The 17,874-nt window shown below is 39.6% G+C and overlaps 1 protein-coding gene and 24 non-coding genes across 28 annotated transcripts in view; 24 read left to right on the forward strand and 1 right to left on the reverse strand.

The window, feature by feature from the left end:
- cacna1fb (calcium channel, voltage-dependent, L type, alpha 1F subunit) overlaps positions 1–17,874 on the reverse strand; it is a 64,502-nt gene that overhangs the window by 19,281 nt on the left and 27,347 nt on the right. For all 4 annotated transcript variants that reach the window (XM_073867882.1, XM_073867881.1, XM_055168363.2 and 1 more), the window contains 16 exons: positions 16,477–16,584; positions 16,330–16,382; positions 16,068–16,214; positions 15,772–15,973; positions 15,520–15,678; positions 13,383–13,493; positions 13,186–13,269; positions 12,895–13,023; positions 12,737–12,802; positions 12,560–12,651; positions 12,316–12,475; positions 11,940–12,067; positions 11,759–11,855; positions 11,473–11,575; positions 11,093–11,194; positions 10,825–10,952 (listed from right to left, as the gene is read on the reverse strand). In XM_073867882.1, coding sequence (XP_073723983.1) covers positions 10,825–10,952; positions 11,093–11,194; positions 11,473–11,575; positions 11,759–11,855; positions 11,940–12,067; positions 12,316–12,475; positions 12,560–12,651; positions 12,737–12,802; positions 12,895–13,023; positions 13,186–13,269; positions 13,383–13,493; positions 15,520–15,678; positions 15,772–15,973; positions 16,068–16,214; positions 16,330–16,382; positions 16,477–16,584 — 1,869 coding nt within the window. The remainder of the gene's footprint in view (positions 1–10,824; positions 10,953–11,092; positions 11,195–11,472; positions 11,576–11,758; positions 11,856–11,939; positions 12,068–12,315; positions 12,476–12,559; positions 12,652–12,736; positions 12,803–12,894; positions 13,024–13,185; positions 13,270–13,382; positions 13,494–15,519; positions 15,679–15,771; positions 15,974–16,067; positions 16,215–16,329; positions 16,383–16,476; positions 16,585–17,874) is intronic.
- Positions 117–189, forward strand: trnar-ccg (transfer RNA arginine (anticodon CCG)). The gene has a single exon. It is a non-coding gene; the product is annotated as a tRNA-Arg (tRNA).
- trnaq-cug (transfer RNA glutamine (anticodon CUG)) lies at positions 315–387 on the forward strand. Its single transcript has one exon. It is a non-coding gene; the product is annotated as a tRNA-Gln (tRNA).
- trnaq-cug (transfer RNA glutamine (anticodon CUG)) lies at positions 513–585 on the forward strand. The gene has a single exon. It is a non-coding gene; the product is annotated as a tRNA-Gln (tRNA).
- trnar-ccg (transfer RNA arginine (anticodon CCG)) lies at positions 898–970 on the forward strand. Its single transcript has one exon. It is a non-coding gene; the product is annotated as a tRNA-Arg (tRNA).
- trnar-ccg (transfer RNA arginine (anticodon CCG)) lies at positions 1,283–1,355 on the forward strand. The gene has a single exon. It is a non-coding gene; the product is annotated as a tRNA-Arg (tRNA).
- On the forward strand, positions 2,075–2,147 carry trnar-ccg (transfer RNA arginine (anticodon CCG)). Its single transcript has one exon. It is a non-coding gene; the product is annotated as a tRNA-Arg (tRNA).
- On the forward strand, positions 2,659–2,731 carry trnar-ccg (transfer RNA arginine (anticodon CCG)). The gene has a single exon. It is a non-coding gene; the product is annotated as a tRNA-Arg (tRNA).
- trnar-ccg (transfer RNA arginine (anticodon CCG)) lies at positions 2,857–2,929 on the forward strand. Its single transcript has one exon. It is a non-coding gene; the product is annotated as a tRNA-Arg (tRNA).
- trnar-ccg (transfer RNA arginine (anticodon CCG)) lies at positions 3,055–3,127 on the forward strand. The gene has a single exon. It is a non-coding gene; the product is annotated as a tRNA-Arg (tRNA).
- On the forward strand, positions 3,253–3,325 carry trnaq-cug (transfer RNA glutamine (anticodon CUG)). Its single transcript has one exon. It is a non-coding gene; the product is annotated as a tRNA-Gln (tRNA).
- On the forward strand, positions 3,451–3,523 carry trnar-ccg (transfer RNA arginine (anticodon CCG)). Its single transcript has one exon. It is a non-coding gene; the product is annotated as a tRNA-Arg (tRNA).
- Positions 3,649–3,721, forward strand: trnar-ccg (transfer RNA arginine (anticodon CCG)). The gene has a single exon. It is a non-coding gene; the product is annotated as a tRNA-Arg (tRNA).
- On the forward strand, positions 4,044–4,116 carry trnar-ccg (transfer RNA arginine (anticodon CCG)). The gene has a single exon. It is a non-coding gene; the product is annotated as a tRNA-Arg (tRNA).
- Positions 4,440–4,512, forward strand: trnar-ccg (transfer RNA arginine (anticodon CCG)). Its single transcript has one exon. It is a non-coding gene; the product is annotated as a tRNA-Arg (tRNA).
- Positions 5,033–5,105, forward strand: trnar-ccg (transfer RNA arginine (anticodon CCG)). Its single transcript has one exon. It is a non-coding gene; the product is annotated as a tRNA-Arg (tRNA).
- trnar-ccg (transfer RNA arginine (anticodon CCG)) lies at positions 5,814–5,886 on the forward strand. Its single transcript has one exon. It is a non-coding gene; the product is annotated as a tRNA-Arg (tRNA).
- Positions 6,210–6,282, forward strand: trnar-ccg (transfer RNA arginine (anticodon CCG)). Its single transcript has one exon. It is a non-coding gene; the product is annotated as a tRNA-Arg (tRNA).
- On the forward strand, positions 6,408–6,480 carry trnaq-cug (transfer RNA glutamine (anticodon CUG)). The gene has a single exon. It is a non-coding gene; the product is annotated as a tRNA-Gln (tRNA).
- trnar-ccg (transfer RNA arginine (anticodon CCG)) lies at positions 7,199–7,271 on the forward strand. Its single transcript has one exon. It is a non-coding gene; the product is annotated as a tRNA-Arg (tRNA).
- Positions 8,554–8,626, forward strand: trnar-ccg (transfer RNA arginine (anticodon CCG)). Its single transcript has one exon. It is a non-coding gene; the product is annotated as a tRNA-Arg (tRNA).
- trnar-ccg (transfer RNA arginine (anticodon CCG)) lies at positions 8,939–9,011 on the forward strand. The gene has a single exon. It is a non-coding gene; the product is annotated as a tRNA-Arg (tRNA).
- trnar-ccg (transfer RNA arginine (anticodon CCG)) lies at positions 9,324–9,396 on the forward strand. The gene has a single exon. It is a non-coding gene; the product is annotated as a tRNA-Arg (tRNA).
- Positions 9,522–9,594, forward strand: trnar-ccg (transfer RNA arginine (anticodon CCG)). Its single transcript has one exon. It is a non-coding gene; the product is annotated as a tRNA-Arg (tRNA).
- trnar-ccg (transfer RNA arginine (anticodon CCG)) lies at positions 9,698–9,770 on the forward strand. Its single transcript has one exon. It is a non-coding gene; the product is annotated as a tRNA-Arg (tRNA).

Below are 17,874 nucleotides of genomic sequence, written 5' to 3' on the forward strand. Positions count from 1 at the left end.
AACTTTGATAGTTTAATGATGACAACATTGCTAAACATCCGTTGTTTGATGTGTTATTTGTAAGATTAAGTGAAAAAGCACGAAAAAAGGCGTTGCTAGCGTAATGGCAAAGTGAAGACCCAGTGGCCTAATGGATAAGGTTTCAGCCTCCGGAGCTGGGGATTGTGGGTTCGAGTCCCATCTGAGTCGTAAAATCTTACCTTTGATAGTTTAATGATGACAACATTGCTAAACATCCGTTGTTTGATGTGTTATTTGTAAGATTAAGTGAAAAAGCATGAAAAAAGGCGTTGCTAGCGTATAGGCAAAACGAAGACCCAGTGGCCTAATGGAAAAGGTATCAGCCTCTGGAGCTGGGGATTGTGGGTTCGAGTCCCATCTGGGTCGTAAAATCTTACCTTTGATAGTTTAATGATGACAACATTGCTAAACATCCGTTGTTTGATGTGTTATTTGTAAGATTAAGTGAAAAAGCATGAAAAAAGGCGTTGCTAGCGTATAGGCAAAACGAAGACCCAGTGGCCTAATGGATAAGGTATCAGCCTCTGGAGCTGGTGATTGTGGGTTCGAGTCCCATCTGGGTCGTAAAATCTTACCTTTGATAGTTTAATGATGACAACATTGCTAAACATCCGTTGTTTGATGTGTTATTTGTAAGATTAAGTAAAAAAAGGTGTTGCTAGCATAAAGGCAGAATGAAGACTCAGTGGCCTAATGGATAAGGTATCAGCCTCCGGAGCTGGGGATTGTGGGTTTAAGACCCATCTGGGTCGTAAGATCTTAACTTTGATAGTTTAATGATGACAACATTGCTAAACATCCGTTGTTTGATGTGTTATTTGTGAGATTAAGTGAAAATGCACCAAAAAAGGCGTTGCTAACGTAAGGGCAAGTGAAGACCGAGTGGCCTAATGGATAAGGTATCAGCCTCCGGAGCTGGGGATTGTGGGTTCGAGTCCCATCTGGGTCGTAAGATCTTAACTTTGATAGTTTAATGATGACAACATTGCTAAACATCCGTTGTTTGATGTGTTATTTGTAAGATTAAGTAAAAAAAGGTGTTGCTAGCGTAAAGGCAGAATGAAGACTCAGTGGCCTAATGGATAAGGTATCAGCCTCCGGAGCTGGCGATTGTGGGTTTGAGACCCATCTGGGTCGTAAGATCTTAACTTTAATAGTTTAATGATGACAACATTGCTAAACATCCGTTGTTTGATGTGTTATTTGTGAGATTAAGTGAAAATGCACCAAAAAAGGCGTTGCTAACGTAAGGGCAAGTGAAGACCGAGTGGCCTAATGGATAAGGTATCAGCCTCCGGAGCTGGGGATTGTGGGTTCGAGTCCCATCTGGGTCGTAAGATCTTGACTTTGATAGTTTAATGATGACAACATTGCTAAACATCCGTTGTTTGATGTGTTATTTGTAAGATTAAGTGAAAAAGCACGAAAAAAGGCATTGCTAGCGTAATGGCAAAGAGAAGACCCAGTGGCCTAATGGATAAGGTATCAGGCTCCGGAGCTTGGGGTTGTGGGTTCGAGTCCCATCCTGGTCGTAAGATCTTAACTTTGATAGTTTACTGATGACAACATTGCTAAACATCCGTTATTTGATGTGTTATTTGTAAGATTAAGTGAAAAAGCATGAAAAAAGGCGTTGCTAGCGTAAAGGCAAAACGAAGACCCAGTGGCCTAATGGATGAGGTATCAGCCTCTGGAGCTGGGGATTGTGGGTTCGAGTCCCATCTGGGTCGTAAAATCTTACCTTTGATAGTTTAATGATGACAACATTGCTTAACATCCGTTGTTTGATGTGTTATTTGTAAGATTAAGTGAAAAAGCACGAAAAAAGGCGTTGCTAGCGTAATGGCAAAGTGAAGACCCAGTGGCCTAATGGATAAGGTATCAGCCTCCGGAGCTGGGGATTGTTGGTTCGAGTCCCATCTGGATCGTAAGATCTTAACTTTGATAGTTTACTGATGACAACATTGCTAAACATCCATTGTTTGATGTGCTATTTGTAAGATTAAGTGAAAAAGCACGAAAAAAGGTGTTGCTAGCGTAATGGCAAAATGATGACCCAGTGGCCTAATGGAGAAGGTATCAGCCTCCGGAGCTGGGGATTGTGGGTTCGAGTCCCATCTGGGTCGTAAGAGCTTAACTTTGATAGTTTACTGATGACAACATTGCTAAACATCCGTTGTTTGATGTGTTATTTGTAAGATTAAGTGAAAAAGCACGAAAAAAGGCGTTGCTAGCGTAATGGCAAAGTGAAGACCCAGTGGCCTATGGATAAGGTATCAGCTTCCGGAGCTGGGGATTGTGGGTTTGAGACCCATCTTGGTCGTAAGATCTTAACTTTGATAGTTTAATGATGACAACATTGCTAAACATCCGTTGTTTGATGTGTTATTTGTGAGATTAAGTGAAAATGCACCAAAAAAGGCGTTGCTAGCATAATGGCAAAGTGAAGACCCAGTGGCCTAATGGATAAGGTATCAGCCTCCGGAGCTGGGGATTGTGGGTTCGAGTCCCATCTGTGTCGAAAGAGCTTAACTTTGATAGTTTACTGATGACAACATTGCTAAACATCCGTTTGTTTGATGTGTTATTTGTAAGATTAAGTAAAAAAAGGTGTTGCTAGCGTAAAGGCAGAATGAAGACTCAGTGGCCTAATGGATAAGGTATCAGCCTCCGGAGCTGGGGATTGTGGGTTCGAGTCCCATCTGGGTCGTAAGATCTTAACTTTGATAGTTTACTGATGACAACATTGCTAAACATCCGTTGTTTGATGTGTTATTTGTAAGATTAAGTGAAAAAGCACGAAAAAAGGCGTTGCTAGCGTAATGGCAAAGTGAAGACCCAGTGGCCTAATGGATAAGGTATCAGCCTCCGGAGCTGGGGATTGTGGGTTCGAGTCCCATCTGGGTCGTAAGATCTTAACTTTGATAGTTTACGGATGACAACATTGCTAAACATCCGTTGTTTGATGTGTTATTTGTAAGATTAAGTGAAAAAGCACGAAAAAAGGCGTTGCTAGCGTAAAGGCAAAATGAAGACCCAGTGGCCTAATGGATAAGGTATCAGCCTCCGGAGCTGGGGATTGTGGGTTCGAGTCCCATCTGGGTCGTAAGATCTTAACTTTGATAGTTTAATGATGACAACATTGCTAAACATCTATTGTTTGATGTGTTATTTGTAAGATTAAGTGAAAAAGCACGAAAAAAGGCGTTGCTAGCGTAATGGCAATATGATGACCCAGTGGCCTAATGGATAAGGTATCAGCCTCTGGAGCTGGGGATTGTGGGTTCGAGTCCCATCTGAGTCGTAAAATCTTACCTTTGATAGTTTAATGATGACAACATTGCTAAACATCCGTTGTTTGATGTGTTATTTGGAAGATTAAGTGAAAAAGCACGAAAAAAGGCGTTGCTAGCGTAATGGCAAAGTGAAGACCCAGTGGCCTAATGGATAAGGTATCAGCCTCCGGAGCTGGGGATTGTGGGTTCGAGTCCCATCTGGGTCGTAAGATCTTAACTTTGATAGTTTACTGATGACAACATTGCTAAACATCCGTTGTTTGATGTGTTATTTGTAAGATTAAGTGAAAAAGCACGAAAAAAGGCGTTGCTAGCGTAAAGGCAAAATGAAGACCCAGTGGCCTAATGGATAAGGTATCAGCCTCCGGAGCTGGGGATTGTGGGTTCGAGTCCCATCTGGGTCGTAAGATCTTAACTTTGATAGTTTAATGATGACAACATTGCTAAACATCTATTGTTTGATGTGTTATTTGTAAGATTAAGTGAAAAAGCACGAAAAAAGGCGTTGCTAGCGTAATGGCAAAGTGAAGACCGAGTGGCCTATGGATAAGGTATCAGCCTCCGGAGCTGGGGATTGTGGGTTCGAGTCCCATCTGGGTCGTAAGATCTTAACTTTGATAGTTTAATGATGACAACATTGCTAAACATCTATTGTTTGATGTGTTATTTGTAAGATTAAGTGAAAAAGCACGAAAAAACGCGTTGCTAGCGTAATGGCAAAATGATGACCCAGTGGCCTAATGGATAAGGTATCAGCCTCCGGAGCTGGGGATTGTGGGTTCGAGTCCCATCTGGGTCGTAAGATCCTAACTTTGATAGTTTACTGATGACAACATTGCTAAACATCCGTTATTTGATGTGTTATTTGTAAGATTAAGTGAAAAAGCATGAAAAAAGGCGTTGCTAGCGTAAAGGCAAAACGAAGATCCTGTGGCCTAATGGATAAGGTATCAGCCTCTGGAGCTGGGGATTGTGGGTTCGAGTCCCATCTGAGTCGTAAAATCTTACCTTTGATAGTTTAATGATGACAACATTGCTAAACATCCGTTGTTTGATGTGTTATTTGTAAGATTAAGTGAAAAAGCACGAAAAAAGGCGTTGCTAGCGTAATGGCAAAGTGAAGACCCAGTGGCCTAATGGATAAGGTATCAGCCTCCGGAGCTGGGGATTGTGGGTTCGAGTCCCATCTGGGTCGTAAGATCTTAACTTTGATAGTTTACTGATGACAACATTGCTAAACATCCGTTGTTTGATGTGTTATTTGTAAGATTAAGTGAAAAAGCACGAAAAAAGGCGTTGCTAGCGTAAAGGCAAAATGAAGACCCAGTGGCCTAATGGATAAGGTATCAGCCTCCGGAGCTGGGGATTGTGGGTTCGAGTCCCATCTGGATCGTAAGATCTTAACTTTGATAGTTTAATGATGACAACATTGCTAAACATCTATTGTTTGATGTGTTATTTGTAAGATTAAGTGAAAAAGCACGAAAAAAGGCGTTGCTAGCGTAATGGCAAAGTGAAGACCCAGTGGCCTATGGATAAGGTATCAGCCTCCGGAGCTGGGGATTGTGGGTTCGAGTCCCATCTGGGTCGTAAGATCTTAACTTTGATAGTTTAATGATGACAACATTGCTAAACATCTATTGTTTGATGTGTTATTTGTAAGATTAAGTGAAAAAGCACGAAAAAAGGTGTTGCTAGCGTAATGGCAAAATGATGACCCAGTGGCCTAATGGATTAGGTATCAGCCTCCGGAGCTGGGGATTGTGGGTTCGAGTCCCATCTGGGTCGAAAGAGCTTAACTTTGATAGTTTACTGTTGACAACATTGCTAAACATTCGTTGTTTGATGTGTTATTTGTAAGATTAAGTGAAAAAGCACGAAAAAAGGCGTTGCTAGCGTAATGGCAAAGTGAAGACCCAGTGGCCTATGGATAAGGTATCAGCTTCCGGAGCTGGGGATTGTGGGTTTGAGACCCATCTTGGTCGTAAGATCTTAACTTTGATAGTTTAATGATGACAACATTGCTAAACATCCGTTGTTTGATGTGTTATTTGTGAGATTAAGTGAAAATGCACCAAAAAAGGCGTTGCTAGCATAATGGCAAAGTGAAGACCCAGTGGCCTAATGGATAAGGTATCAGCCTCCGGAGCTGGGGATTGTGGGTTCGAGTCCCATCTGTGTCGAAAGAGCTTAACTTTGATAGTTTACTGATGACAACATTGCTAAACATCCGTTTGTTTGATGTGTTATTTGTAAGATTAAGTAAAAAAAGGTGTTGCTAGCGTAAAGGCAGAATGAAGACTCAGTGGCCTAATGGATAAGGTATCAGCCTCCGGAGCTGGGGATTGTGGGTTTGAGACCCATCTGGGTCGTAAGATCTTAACTTTGATAGTTTAATGATGACAACATTGCTAAACATCCGTTGTTTGATATGTTATTTGTGAGATTAAGTGAAAATGCACCAAAAAAGGCGTTGCTAACGTAAGGGCAAGTGAAGACCGAGTGGCCTAATGGATAAGGTATCAGCCTCCGGAGCTGGGGATTGTGGGTTCGAGTCCCATCTGGGTCGTAAGATCTTAACTTTGATAGTTTACTGATGACAACATTGCTAAACATCCGTTATTTGATGTGTTATTTGTAAGATTAAGTGAAAAAGCATGAAAAAAGGCGTTGCTAGCGTAAAGGCAAAACGAAGATCCTGTGGCCTAATGGATAAGGTATCAGCCTCTGGAGCTGGGGATTGTGGGTTCGAGTCCCATCTGAGTCGTAAAATCTTACCTTTGATAGTTTAATGATGACAACATTGCTAAACATCCGTTGTTTGATGTGTTATTTGTAAGATTAAGTGAAAAAGCACGAAAAAAGGCGTTGCTAGCGTAAAGGCAAAATGAAGACCCAGTGGCCTAATGGATAAGGTATCAGCCTCCGGAGCTGGGGATTGTGGGTTCGAGTCCCATCTGGGTCGTAAGATCTTAACTTTGATAGTTTAATGATGACAACATTGCTAAACATCTATTGTTTGATGTGTTATTTGTAAGATTAAGTGAAAAAGCACGAAAAAAGGCGTTGCTAGCGTAATGGCAATATGATGACCCAGTGGCCTAATGGATAAGGTATCAGCCTCTGGAGCTGGGGATTGTGGGTTCGAGTCCCATCTGAGTCGTAAAATCTTACCTTTGATAGTTTAATGATGACAACATTGCTAAACATCCGTTGTTTGATGTGTTATTTGGAAGATTAAGTGAAAAAGCACGAAAAAAGGCGTTGCTAGCGTAATGGCAAAGTGAAGACCCAGTGGCCTATGGATAAGGTAGCAGCCTCCGGAGCTGGGTATTGTGGGTTCGAGTCCCATCTGGGTCGTAAGATCTTAACTTTGATAGTTTACTGATGACAACATTGCTAAACATCCGTTGTTTGATGTGTTATTTGTAAGATTAAGTGAAAAAGCACGAAAAAAGGGGTTGCTAGCGTAAAGGCAAAATGAAGACCCAGTGGCCTAATGGATAAGGTATCAGCCTCCGGAGCCGGGGATTGTGGGTTCGAGTCCCATCTGGGTCGAAAGATCTTAACTTTGATAGTTTAATGATGACAACATTGCTAAACATCTATTGTTTGATGTGTTATTTGTAAGATTAAGTGAAAAAGCACGAAAAAAGGCGTTGCTAGCGTAGTGGCAAAATGATGACCCAGTGGCCTAATGGATAAGGTATCAGCCTCCGGAGCTGGGGATTGTTGGTTCGAGTCCCATCTGGGTCGTAAGATCTTAACTTTGATAGTTTAATGATGACAACATTGCTAAACATCTATTGTTTGATGTGTTATTTGTAAGATTAAGTGAAAAAGCACGAAAAAAGGCGTTGCTAGCGTAATGGCAAAGTGAAGACCCAGTGGCCTAATGGATAAGGTATCAGCCTCCGGAGCTGGGGATTGTGGGTTCGAGTCCCATCTGGGTCGTAAGAGCTTAACTTTGATAGTTTACTGATGACAACATTGCTAAACATCCGTTGTTTGATGTGTTATTTGTAAGATTAAGTAAAAAAAGGTGTTGCTAGCGTAAAGGCAGAATGAAGACTCAGTGGCCTAATGGATAAGGTATCAGCCTCCGGAGCTGGGGATTGTGGGTTTGAGACCCATCTGGGTCGTAAGATCTTAACTTTGATAGTTTAATGATGACAACATTGCTAAACATCCGTTGTTTGATGTGTTATTTGTGAGATTAAGTGAAAATGCACCAAAAAAGGCGTTGCTAACGTAAGGGCAAGTGAAGACCGAGTGGCCTAATGGATATGGTATCAGCCTCCGGAGCTGGGGATTGTGGGTTCGAGTCCCATCTGGGTAGTAAGATGATAAATATCATAGTTCAATGATAAAAACAAAGCTAAACATCAGTTGTGTGATGTGTTATTTGTGAGATTAAGTGAAATAGCACGAAAAAAGGCGTTGCTAGCGTAATGGCAAAGTGAAGACCCAGTGGCCTAATGGATAAGGTATCAGCCACCGGAGCTGGGGATTGTGGGTTCGAGTCCCATCTGGGTCGAAAGAGCTTAACTTTGATAGTTTACTGATGACAACATTGCTAAACATCCGTCGTTTGATGTGTTATTTGTAAGATTAAGTGGAAAAAGGCGTTGCTAGCGTAAAGGCAAAATGAAAACCCAGTGTCCTAATCGATAAGGTATCAGCCTCCGGAGCTGGGGATTGTGGGTTGGAGTCCCATCTGGGTTGTAAGATCTTAACTTTGATAGTTTACTGATGACAACATTGCTAAACATCCGTTGTTTGATGGGTTATTTGTAAGATTAAGTGAAAAAGCACCAAAAAAGGCGTTGCTAGCGTAAAGGCAAAATGAAGACCCAGTGGCCTAATGGATAAGGTATCAGCCTCCGGGGCTGGGGATTGTGGGTTCAAGTCCCATCTGGGTCGTAAGATCTTACCTTTGATAGTTTACTGATGACAACATTGCTAAACATCCGTTGTTTGATGGGTTATTTGTAAGATTAAGTGAAAAAGCACCAAAAAAGGCGTTGCTAGCGTAAAGGCAAAATGAAGACCCAGTGGCCTAATGGATAAGGTATCAGCCTCCGGGGCTGGGGATTGTGGGTTCGAGTCCCATCTGGGTCGTAAGATCTTAACTTTGATAGTTTAATGATGACAACATTGCTAAACATCCGTCGTTTGATGTGTTATTTGTAAGATTAAGTGAAAAAAGGCGTTGCTAGCGTAAAGGCAAAATGAAGACCCAGTGGCCTAATGGATAAGGTATCAGCCTCCGGAGCTGGGGATTGTGGGTTCGAGTCCCATTTGGGTCGTAAGATCTTAACTTTGATAGTTTACTGATGACAACATTGCTAAACATCCGTTGTTTGATGGGTTATTTGTAAGATTAAGTGAAAAAGCACCAAAAAAGCCGTTGCTAGCGTAAAGGCAAAATGAAGACCCAGTGGCCTAATGGATAAGGTATCAGCCTCCGGGGCTGGGGATTGTGGGTTCGAGTCCCATCTGGGTCGTAAGATCTTAACTTTGATAGTTTAATGATGACAACATTGCTAAACATCCGTCGTTTGATGTGTTATTTGTAAGATTAAGTGAAAAAGGTGTTGCTAGCGTACAGGCAGAATTAAGACCCAGTGGCCTAATGGATAAGGTATCAGCCTCCGGAGCTGGGGATTGTGGGTTCGAGTCCCATCTGGGTCGAAAGAGCTTAACTTTGATAGTTTACTGATGACAACATTGCTAAACATCCGTTGTTTGATGTGTTATTTGTAAGATTAAGTAAAAAAAGGTGTTGCTAGCGTAAAGGCAGAATGAAGACTCAGTGGCCTAATGGATAAGGTATCAGCCTCCGGAGCTGGGGATTGTGGGTTTGAGACCCATCTGGGTCGTAAGATCTTAACTTTGATAGTTTAATGATGACAACATTGCTAAACATCCGTTGTTTGATGTGTTATTTGTGAGATTAAGTGAAAATGCACCAAAAAAGGCGTTGCTAACGTAAGGGCAAGTGAAGACCGAGTGGCCTAATGGATAAGGTATCAGCCTCCGGAGCTGGGGATTGTGGGTTCGAGTCCCATCTGGGTCGTAAGATCTTAACTTTGATAGTTTAATGATGACAACATTGCTAAACATCCGTTGTTTGATGTGTTATTTGTAAGATTAAGTGAAAAAGCACGAAAAAAGGCGTTGCTAGCGTAATGGCAAAGTGAAGACCCAGTGGCCTAATGGATAAGGTATCAGCCTCCGGAGCTGGGGATTGTGGGTTCGAGTCCCATCTGGGTCGAAAGAGCTTAACTTTGATAGTTTACTGTTGACAACATTGCTAAACATCCGTTATTTGTAAGATTAAGTGGAAAAAGGCGTTGCTAGCGTAAAGGCAAAATGAAAACCCAGTGGCCTAATGGATAAGGTATCAGCCTCCGGAGCTGGGGATTGTGGGTTCGAGTCCCATCTGGGTCGTAAGATCTTAACTTTGATAGTTTAATGATGACAACATTGCTAAACATCCGTCGTTTGATGTGTTATTTGTAAGATTAAGTGAAAAAAGGCGTTGCTAGCGTAAAGGCAAAATGAAGACCCAGTGGCCTAATGGATAAGGTATCAGCCTCCGGGGCTGGGGATTGTGGGTTTGAGTCCCATCTGGGTCGTAAGATCTTAACTTTGATAGTTTAATGATGACAACATTGCTACGCATCCGTTGTTTGATGTGTTATTTGTAAGATTAACACATCATTAACAAATTTTGTGATGCTTTAACGATGACATTGCTCTACCTTTTCTACACTTGAAGATTGTGGAGAAGCTACGTATGCTGCCTTGTAAAACAAAGATGAATTGATCTGTTAGAATGATAAGCTACATGCAGCATGAACCTCAGCACACCTTCAGTGAAGGATTTTTATAAGAGACTGTGTAAACTAATACTGTGCATGAAAACCTCCAGGGTCACAGCTTAAATGAGACTTTTGTTAGAGTGATCTGCTTCAGTGGATCAACTCTCATTTGTGGGATGCACTCAATAGACATGTTTCCCAGACAGGTCTTATCATAGTCCCAGATTAAAATGCATGTTTGAGCTGCCTTCATTTAAAAACACGTTGTACAGACATATCTTAACAAATATCAGTGCCATTGTTTTGTCTCAAAATGCACATCAGTAATGTATTTTTGTAAGGTATGTTTGAAAAAACTACTAAAATGTCCTAAAATTACTACGGCCTAGTCATGGATTAATCTAAACCCTGTCTGGGAAACTGCCACTTTGTTATTCAATTTGTGCTGGGATGTGATGGGACATTAGCATAAAGTGTGTGACTGAGCAACACTTTTGCAACATTACAATGGGAACAACAAGGGAATTATATGAACTATTTATATAACTAATTCAAGGAGTGATCTTTGTTATGCACATGGTGTTCAGGAATTACATTTTGTTTATTTCCTTTACTGATCCATTGTGAGTCAATACTTAAATATTTTTAAATAAAATACAGAAGCTGGGATAGACATCTACCTGTAGAGCCGAGGGGTTACCAGATTCTGTTTCTCCCAGACCCACTTTCTCCTTTCTTTTGCGAAATTTCCTGAAGTAGTCCTGGATCAGGAACGTAGCGTAAAATTTTCCTACGGTCACTTCCTCCTCTGAAAGCAAACAGAAATGAGCCAAAACAGAAAAACTGCATACGATAAAATTGTGTAACATTTTAATAACATGACGGCCTACTTTAGGGATTAGATATACTGTGTGTAGTTCTGAAAGCATTGTGTTGAAAGCATCTCACCAGCAGGGGGTGGAATAACCTCATCCAGGATTTTAGGTTTCATCCGTTTCCAGATCTTTTTAATGATAATTCTCAATTCCTCATTCTCTTGATCTGGGTTCCCTGAAAACAACACATAACAGCCACAGCTAAAGCAGCGCTTCCTGTTTGACAACGCAATCTTGCTTAGGTAGCAATCACAAAGGTCCTACTTATTTTCTATGCCTTGACTGAACATTTATAATATTTCATAATTTATTTAGTATGAGTATGGTTAAAATCAGTGGTATATACATAGAATAAGTCAGAAAATAATGGCTCCAGCATTTAAATGCAAAGCATAACTTCATAGTGCAGGAGTAGGTTGGGTGTGTTTGTGTGTGCAGGGCTGTAGTACTGACCATCAGTTTTAATTTTCAGGGCAGTTCTGACCAGGGCAAACAGGGTGGCATTGAAGGTCACCGTACCATCGCTGTTAAGGGGCATGTTCATGGCAACCAGCCTCTGCCAGACAAAAAAAATGAAACAGACACAGTAAGAGAAAAACAGGAGAACACACCTAAAGTGTATGTGTGTGTGTGTGTGTGTGTGTGTGTGTGTGTGTGTGTGTGTGTGTGTGTGTGTGTGTGTGTGTGTGTGTGTGTGTGTGTGTGTGTGTGTGTGTGTGTGTGTGTGTGTGTGGTGTACCTTGCAGGCCACGCGGTGAGGACAAAGCTTTCCAAATCCCAAAGGAGGCTGGATCCTCCGGAGTAAAGCCACCACATCCAAGTGCTTAATACGGCCCCTGCAAAAACCAATTAAAACCAGAAATGAATTGTCTTATTCAAATATAAATGAAAAGAGCATTAGGGAGAGAGGGGAGTCTTACTTGGCTTCAGGATCGTATTCTGACCAAATTCTTTTGAATTCATCCAGGTGATGTGGTCCAAGAATTGACCAATCACGCGTCAGATAATCAAAGTTATCCATAATGACAGCAACAAACAGATTGATGATCTGAAAAAATTTAGAAAAAAAATACAACATTTGCATTCAGATATATTACCCTTAAAAACTGAGTATGCAACGTTTACGCTGCAATCTTGACTATGATTCCTGACATTTAGCCACAGCAGGGCTAAAGACACCCAAAATACATTCATGTGTCTGGGTTTAGAATTGTGTTAGCACTTAAATAAAATGATACCAACAATTTATCAATAAAACGTAACAGACGAAATCAACAAAACATGAGCTGGAGTTACCAGAAAGGCGCAGAGCATGAAGAAACTGATAAAGTAGACAATGGCAAAGTTGCTGCCACAAGTGAACTCTTCACCAGGCTCATAGTCTGATTCTGGATCACAGCGCTTTCCAGGGAGACTGGCCAACATGATCTCCTGCCACGCCTCACCTGTGGCGCACCTGTACACACACAGCACACATAAAGGCCTCACATTGACAGGATGAGTGACAGTGTTTGTCCATCTCCTGTCGTCTCTCTCTCACCTGAAAAGAAGCAGCACAGCCTGTGGGAACGTCTGAAAGTTATTGTTTCTGTTGATCTGTGTGTGGTCTTGCATGGCAATCTTCCCGAATGTCTGACAAAAGAGAAAACACTCATTATTAATTTGTTTGTAACTCAAAAATCCAATTTGTTTGAAAAAAAAGTAACTCACTACCTACCTGCATGCCAATCACAGCATAGATAAAGAAGATCATAGCAATGAGAAGAGCTACATATGGCAAGGCCTGTAAGACACAAACAAATATTATAAGATAAAACTATTTTTGAGTAAAATATTTATTTAATATTTACATTAAATAAAAAGCTGTGCCCTGACCTGGAGTGATTTCACAAAAGTCCAGAGCAGGGTACGAATGCCCTCCCCCTTGCTGAGCAGTTTGACCAATCGCATTACACGAAACAGACGGAAGAAAGTAATTGACACACGAGAGCTGTCCTCTGAGCTCTAAAGAGAAACACGATTGTAAACAAAATAAAGCTAGTTGTAACATTTTTATAATGTTATAAACATGCTCTAATATAATCATTTTTATAAATTACCGTAATAATCATTTAAATGTATTGATCAACTTGGTACCGGTATAGTATAAGAAACAGAGGAACTCACGCTGAACTCTGTAACCACGATGTCCAAAACACTTCCAACCACGATCAGAGCATCAAATGAATTCCATGCATCCACAAAATAATGCTACAGAGAGGAAAAAATAGTTACAAATGAGTTCAGTCTATAAAAAATAACTTTATCCACACTATAAAAAGTAAGCAAATAACAAACTCATATAGGCAAATGAGGTGACTGACCCTGAGTCTAAGAGCCATTAGTTTAATGATCATCTCCACAGTGAAAAGGCCAGTAAAAACCATATTGAGGATGTCCATCACGTAGCTGAAGAGCTTTGACTGGTCATAATGCTGTGAAAGCAACCAACAACTAAAAGCATTGCAATGCGACATTTTAATTAAATCCAAAAGCCATCTTTTCTTACTTTTTTACACATTATATCATAGACATTTATTAAGTGTATTTGTGGCACAATTATAATAACAATAATATTTACACAAATATTAATATTAGTAATATGAATACTATTATTACTATTAATATAATAATAATAATACTTGCAATAATTATTGTTTTAATTTAAAGGGCAGTCACACCACACTTTTCATTGACTTTCATTCACGACACATGCAAATAAATCAGACCAATATTGTACGTTTTTTCTTTATAAATGTACACAATCATATTTGAGTTACTTTTGAGTTAGAAACGGAGATAGCAGGCCAGACCTTGACATTTTTGCGATGGAAATATGCAATTTATTGATTGCAGAACTTCTCAGTCAATAAAAACACCTGCAAGGCCTAAAAGAAATCAAGCCTTAGCCAAATAAGAAAAAGTAAAGGAAAAGTAACTTAAAAGTAATGTAAGTATTACTTTCCATGAAAAGTAACTAAGTAACGCAATAAGTTACTTTTTGGGGTGTAGCTTAATATTGTAATGCATTACTTTTAAAAGTAACTTTCCCTAACCCTGAATGGAGACATGTGACAAGTAGGAAACCAGTACGTTGATCTCTACGTAAAAATGGACGAAGCCAAAGAACTTCTATTGGGGTCAGTGACAAAAACGGTTTGGCAAGATGAGATATTTAAAAATCTTTTTAAAAAACTTGTTTTAAAAGCACGCATTAGGTTTATTTCAATGCACATAGTGTATTTATGTTAATTTTATGCAATAAAAAATTACATTTGCAACATTTTTATGAAAGTTAAGACTGAATGGACCTGAAAATGTCAAATAACCGCCAATTGCGCCAAAGAATGAGAACTATTAAAAAAATCCACCTTGATGGCATGTAATCGTAATCATAAAATTATTTTAAAATATAATTTTATTAGTTATTTCTAAATTTAAATTTTAATGCATTTTTGTAATATTTGTTCTCATATATGCTAAAAACAGTTCTGTTTTCTAAATAATCTTTGACAAATTATGTAAAAACCATATTACACTAAACTAGATGATTATATTTATTTCACATTTTTTATGAATATATTTATATTTTAATTAAAAAAATACTAGTCACCAGTGGCGGCCGGTGCCTTCTTTTTTCGAGGGCGCACAATGCATAGTTCATCATAACATGTATGTAGCCCCTCATGTGTGTGGTTGGTAATTTCAAAATAAGCGTTCTGCACGTCGAGTGAACCTATGTGCATCACGTGTCTTATTAAAATAAGTGCCTGCTGCAGACCCGTCCAAAGGGTTTATGACAAAAGAGACACTCGCGTTTGCCAGATACTTGCATAATCTCATGAATAATCAAAGTTTACTGTTAAGGGAGTGTCTTACGTGTATTTTGTGAATGTGAGCGTCTCTTTTATCATAAACGGTTTCGACACGTGTGCAGCAGCCACTTACCTCGACAAAACACGTGATGCACATGGCTCACACGACGGAGCAAACACACACCTTGAAAACACGAGCAACACACATGACAATCCGAACACTTATTTTAAATTTGCGCCCCTCGGAAGAGCAGTCACGAGCCGCCACTGCTAGTTACACCAACTGACACAGACCAGTTACACCACATTGACATTTTTGCAATTATTCGCCAAATATTCTTTCAAAATGAAATAAAACCAGAAATTTTAGACTTGAGAGACACAAAATAATTAACGTCACGTCATTGACCCATTTACTTTGCAGTAATTTCCGAAAAATATTTGCATGCTCCAAGTCTAGTGTGACCACCCCTCTACCACATACATCCTTTCCTCAAATTCTATTCATTTTAATGGCATTAAGTCTGCATTCCAATTTATTGGACAATAAGCTCAGAATAAATCTACCAAAATTAAGCAAAAAAGTCTCGATCTATAACTGTAGTTGTTGATTGTAGATGTAGATGCAGTAGATGCTGCCCTTTACCTGCACAGCAAGAGTGACCGTGTTAAGAAGAATCAACACAAACATGATGTACTCGAACCCTGTTGAGTTGATTATAGACCAAAACTTGTATTGCACTGGGTGTTTGGGGATATAGAGCCTCAGTGGCTGGGCCTTCAGAGCATATTCCACACACTTTCTCTGTGTCAGACAAATTAAATAAAGACAGACTGTGAGAAAGTGCACAAAGGAATCTGGACACCTGCAGGTATGTAATGCATTCGCTCTCCCAACCTGATTTTTGTCCAGCTCGCAGTTCTTGAACTCTGCCTCTCCCTGCTCACGGAAGGTGATGATGACAAAACCCACAAAGATGTTCATCATGAAGAAGGCGATGATGATTATGTATACGATGAAGAATATCGATATTTCTACGCGAAAGTTGTAGATGGGGCCATGATTCTCTGCGTTGGCATCAATGGCCTTGTAAAGCAGCCTGGATAGAGAAAAACAGAAGATGTAAAATCGATATATATTGTATTAACATAGTCAAGATGACCTTGATGGAGTAACTCAGGTTAGAGACTTACGCTGGCCAGCCCTCGAAGGTGGAGACGGTGAACAGAGCCATCATTCCCATCAGAACATTATCGAAGTTGAAGTCACTGTTAATCCAAATCCTCTCTCTCACCATTGGATTACTCACATCCCCGTCTTTATATATAACGAATGTGCCTCTGTGACATACACGCAGAAACACACCACAAACTCCATCATACATCTGCGCATACACGTTGCCCACAGGCACACACAAGACCAGCATTAAACAGTAATGATGGATGCATGACTTACTTGCATTGTTCTGGCGTGTTCTTGGCTTCGTCTGTACATCGATAAAATTTCCCCTGTAGTGAACAAAGTTGTATATATACTGTAATTTCCTGTTAGGCCTGTGCATCCTTTAAAAGTGAATAATTTCAACGTGCATTTGCTGGATACCTTAAAGAGCTGAACGCCTATACAGGCGAACATGAACTGCAGGAGGGTGGTGACAATCATGATGTTCCCGATGGTCCTTATGGCCACAAACACACACTGCACAACATGCTAAAGACACACAGAAATGTTTTAATGACAGAGAGTACAACACAGTCACGCTGTTTGTAAATTCTATTAATATTGCTTTTTAATTGTCCAATCACATCCTTAAATGCGATGCATACTAAACATTTTCTAGTACTACTGCAATTACTGTATGCATTTTACATCCCTGTTCTTGCAAATTCTCTATGTATGTTACATGCAAGCTGGAAATGCATATCTGGTTTCATACACCTGTCATCAATCATATCCCTTGACTAAATGCACTAAAGGTTCTTTGAGAGGACAATAACATTTGCAATAATAGCATCTATTCCAGTCCAGATATTTGGTCATTTTCATGTTTTCTGTGTTTCTTTTTTCATCTAAAGTGGCTTTGAGCAACATGATCTCATGGAAAGTCGTGTTATAGTCACAAAAAAATTATTAATGTATTTGTGTCCATTTTTTTCGTGCCTTGAGCATGAATGATTTTTTTGTGTCACTCACACAAATTTTTATAAATAGTTTTTCGTGTCTGTGGTACGACTTTCTTTTTCATGTCATTTTACGTTTTTTTTTCTCATTGTTTTTTCCTATTTTTAAATAATTGAGGCTTGGGGTTGGGGTTAGATTTCGGGGTTTGGGTTAGGATGAACTTTTTACACTGCAAACAATGACTTTCTTCCTTAGTGTTTTTGTCTTGTTTTCAGTAGAAATATCTAAAAGTTCTTAAATCAAGGTGTATTTTCTTGATGAGCAAATGACCTAAGAAAATAAGTCTAGTTTTTAGATCAAAAACATAAAATTTAAGTGAAATTGTACCGAGCCCCTAAGGTGAAATTGGAGTAAAAAAATCTAAAGTTTAGTTTCATGTGCTCAGGTAAAACTTTCATGTGCTCACGTGAAACTTTCTTGTGTTCACACAAAACCTTCATGTGCAGAAGTTTAGTTTCGCGTGCTCACGTGAATCTATCGTGTGTGCACGTGAAACTAAATGCGATAGTTTCACATGCGCACGCGAAACTAAACTTTATTTAATTTTTGCTCCATGTCCCCTTAGGGGCTCCGTAAATATCTGCCAATAGGGTGAGAATTTTTTTTTTTAATTAAGTGTTTAAGAAAAAAAGTTCACTCTTTTCAAGATTTTTTTTCTCACCGCATTGGCAGATATTTTTGTTTGTTTTAAGCACAAATTCACTTAAATTGTATATATTTTGTCTAAAGGCTAGATTAATTTTATTAGGTAATTTTGCTCATCAAGAAAAAGCATCTTGATTAAAGCTATTGTAGATATTTCTACTGAAAACAAGACAA

Source organism: Misgurnus anguillicaudatus, chromosome 5 (genome assembly GCF_027580225.2).
Source record: "Misgurnus anguillicaudatus chromosome 5, ASM2758022v2, whole genome shotgun sequence".
In the NCBI taxonomy this organism is placed as follows: domain Eukaryota; kingdom Metazoa; phylum Chordata; class Actinopteri; order Cypriniformes; family Cobitidae; genus Misgurnus; species Misgurnus anguillicaudatus.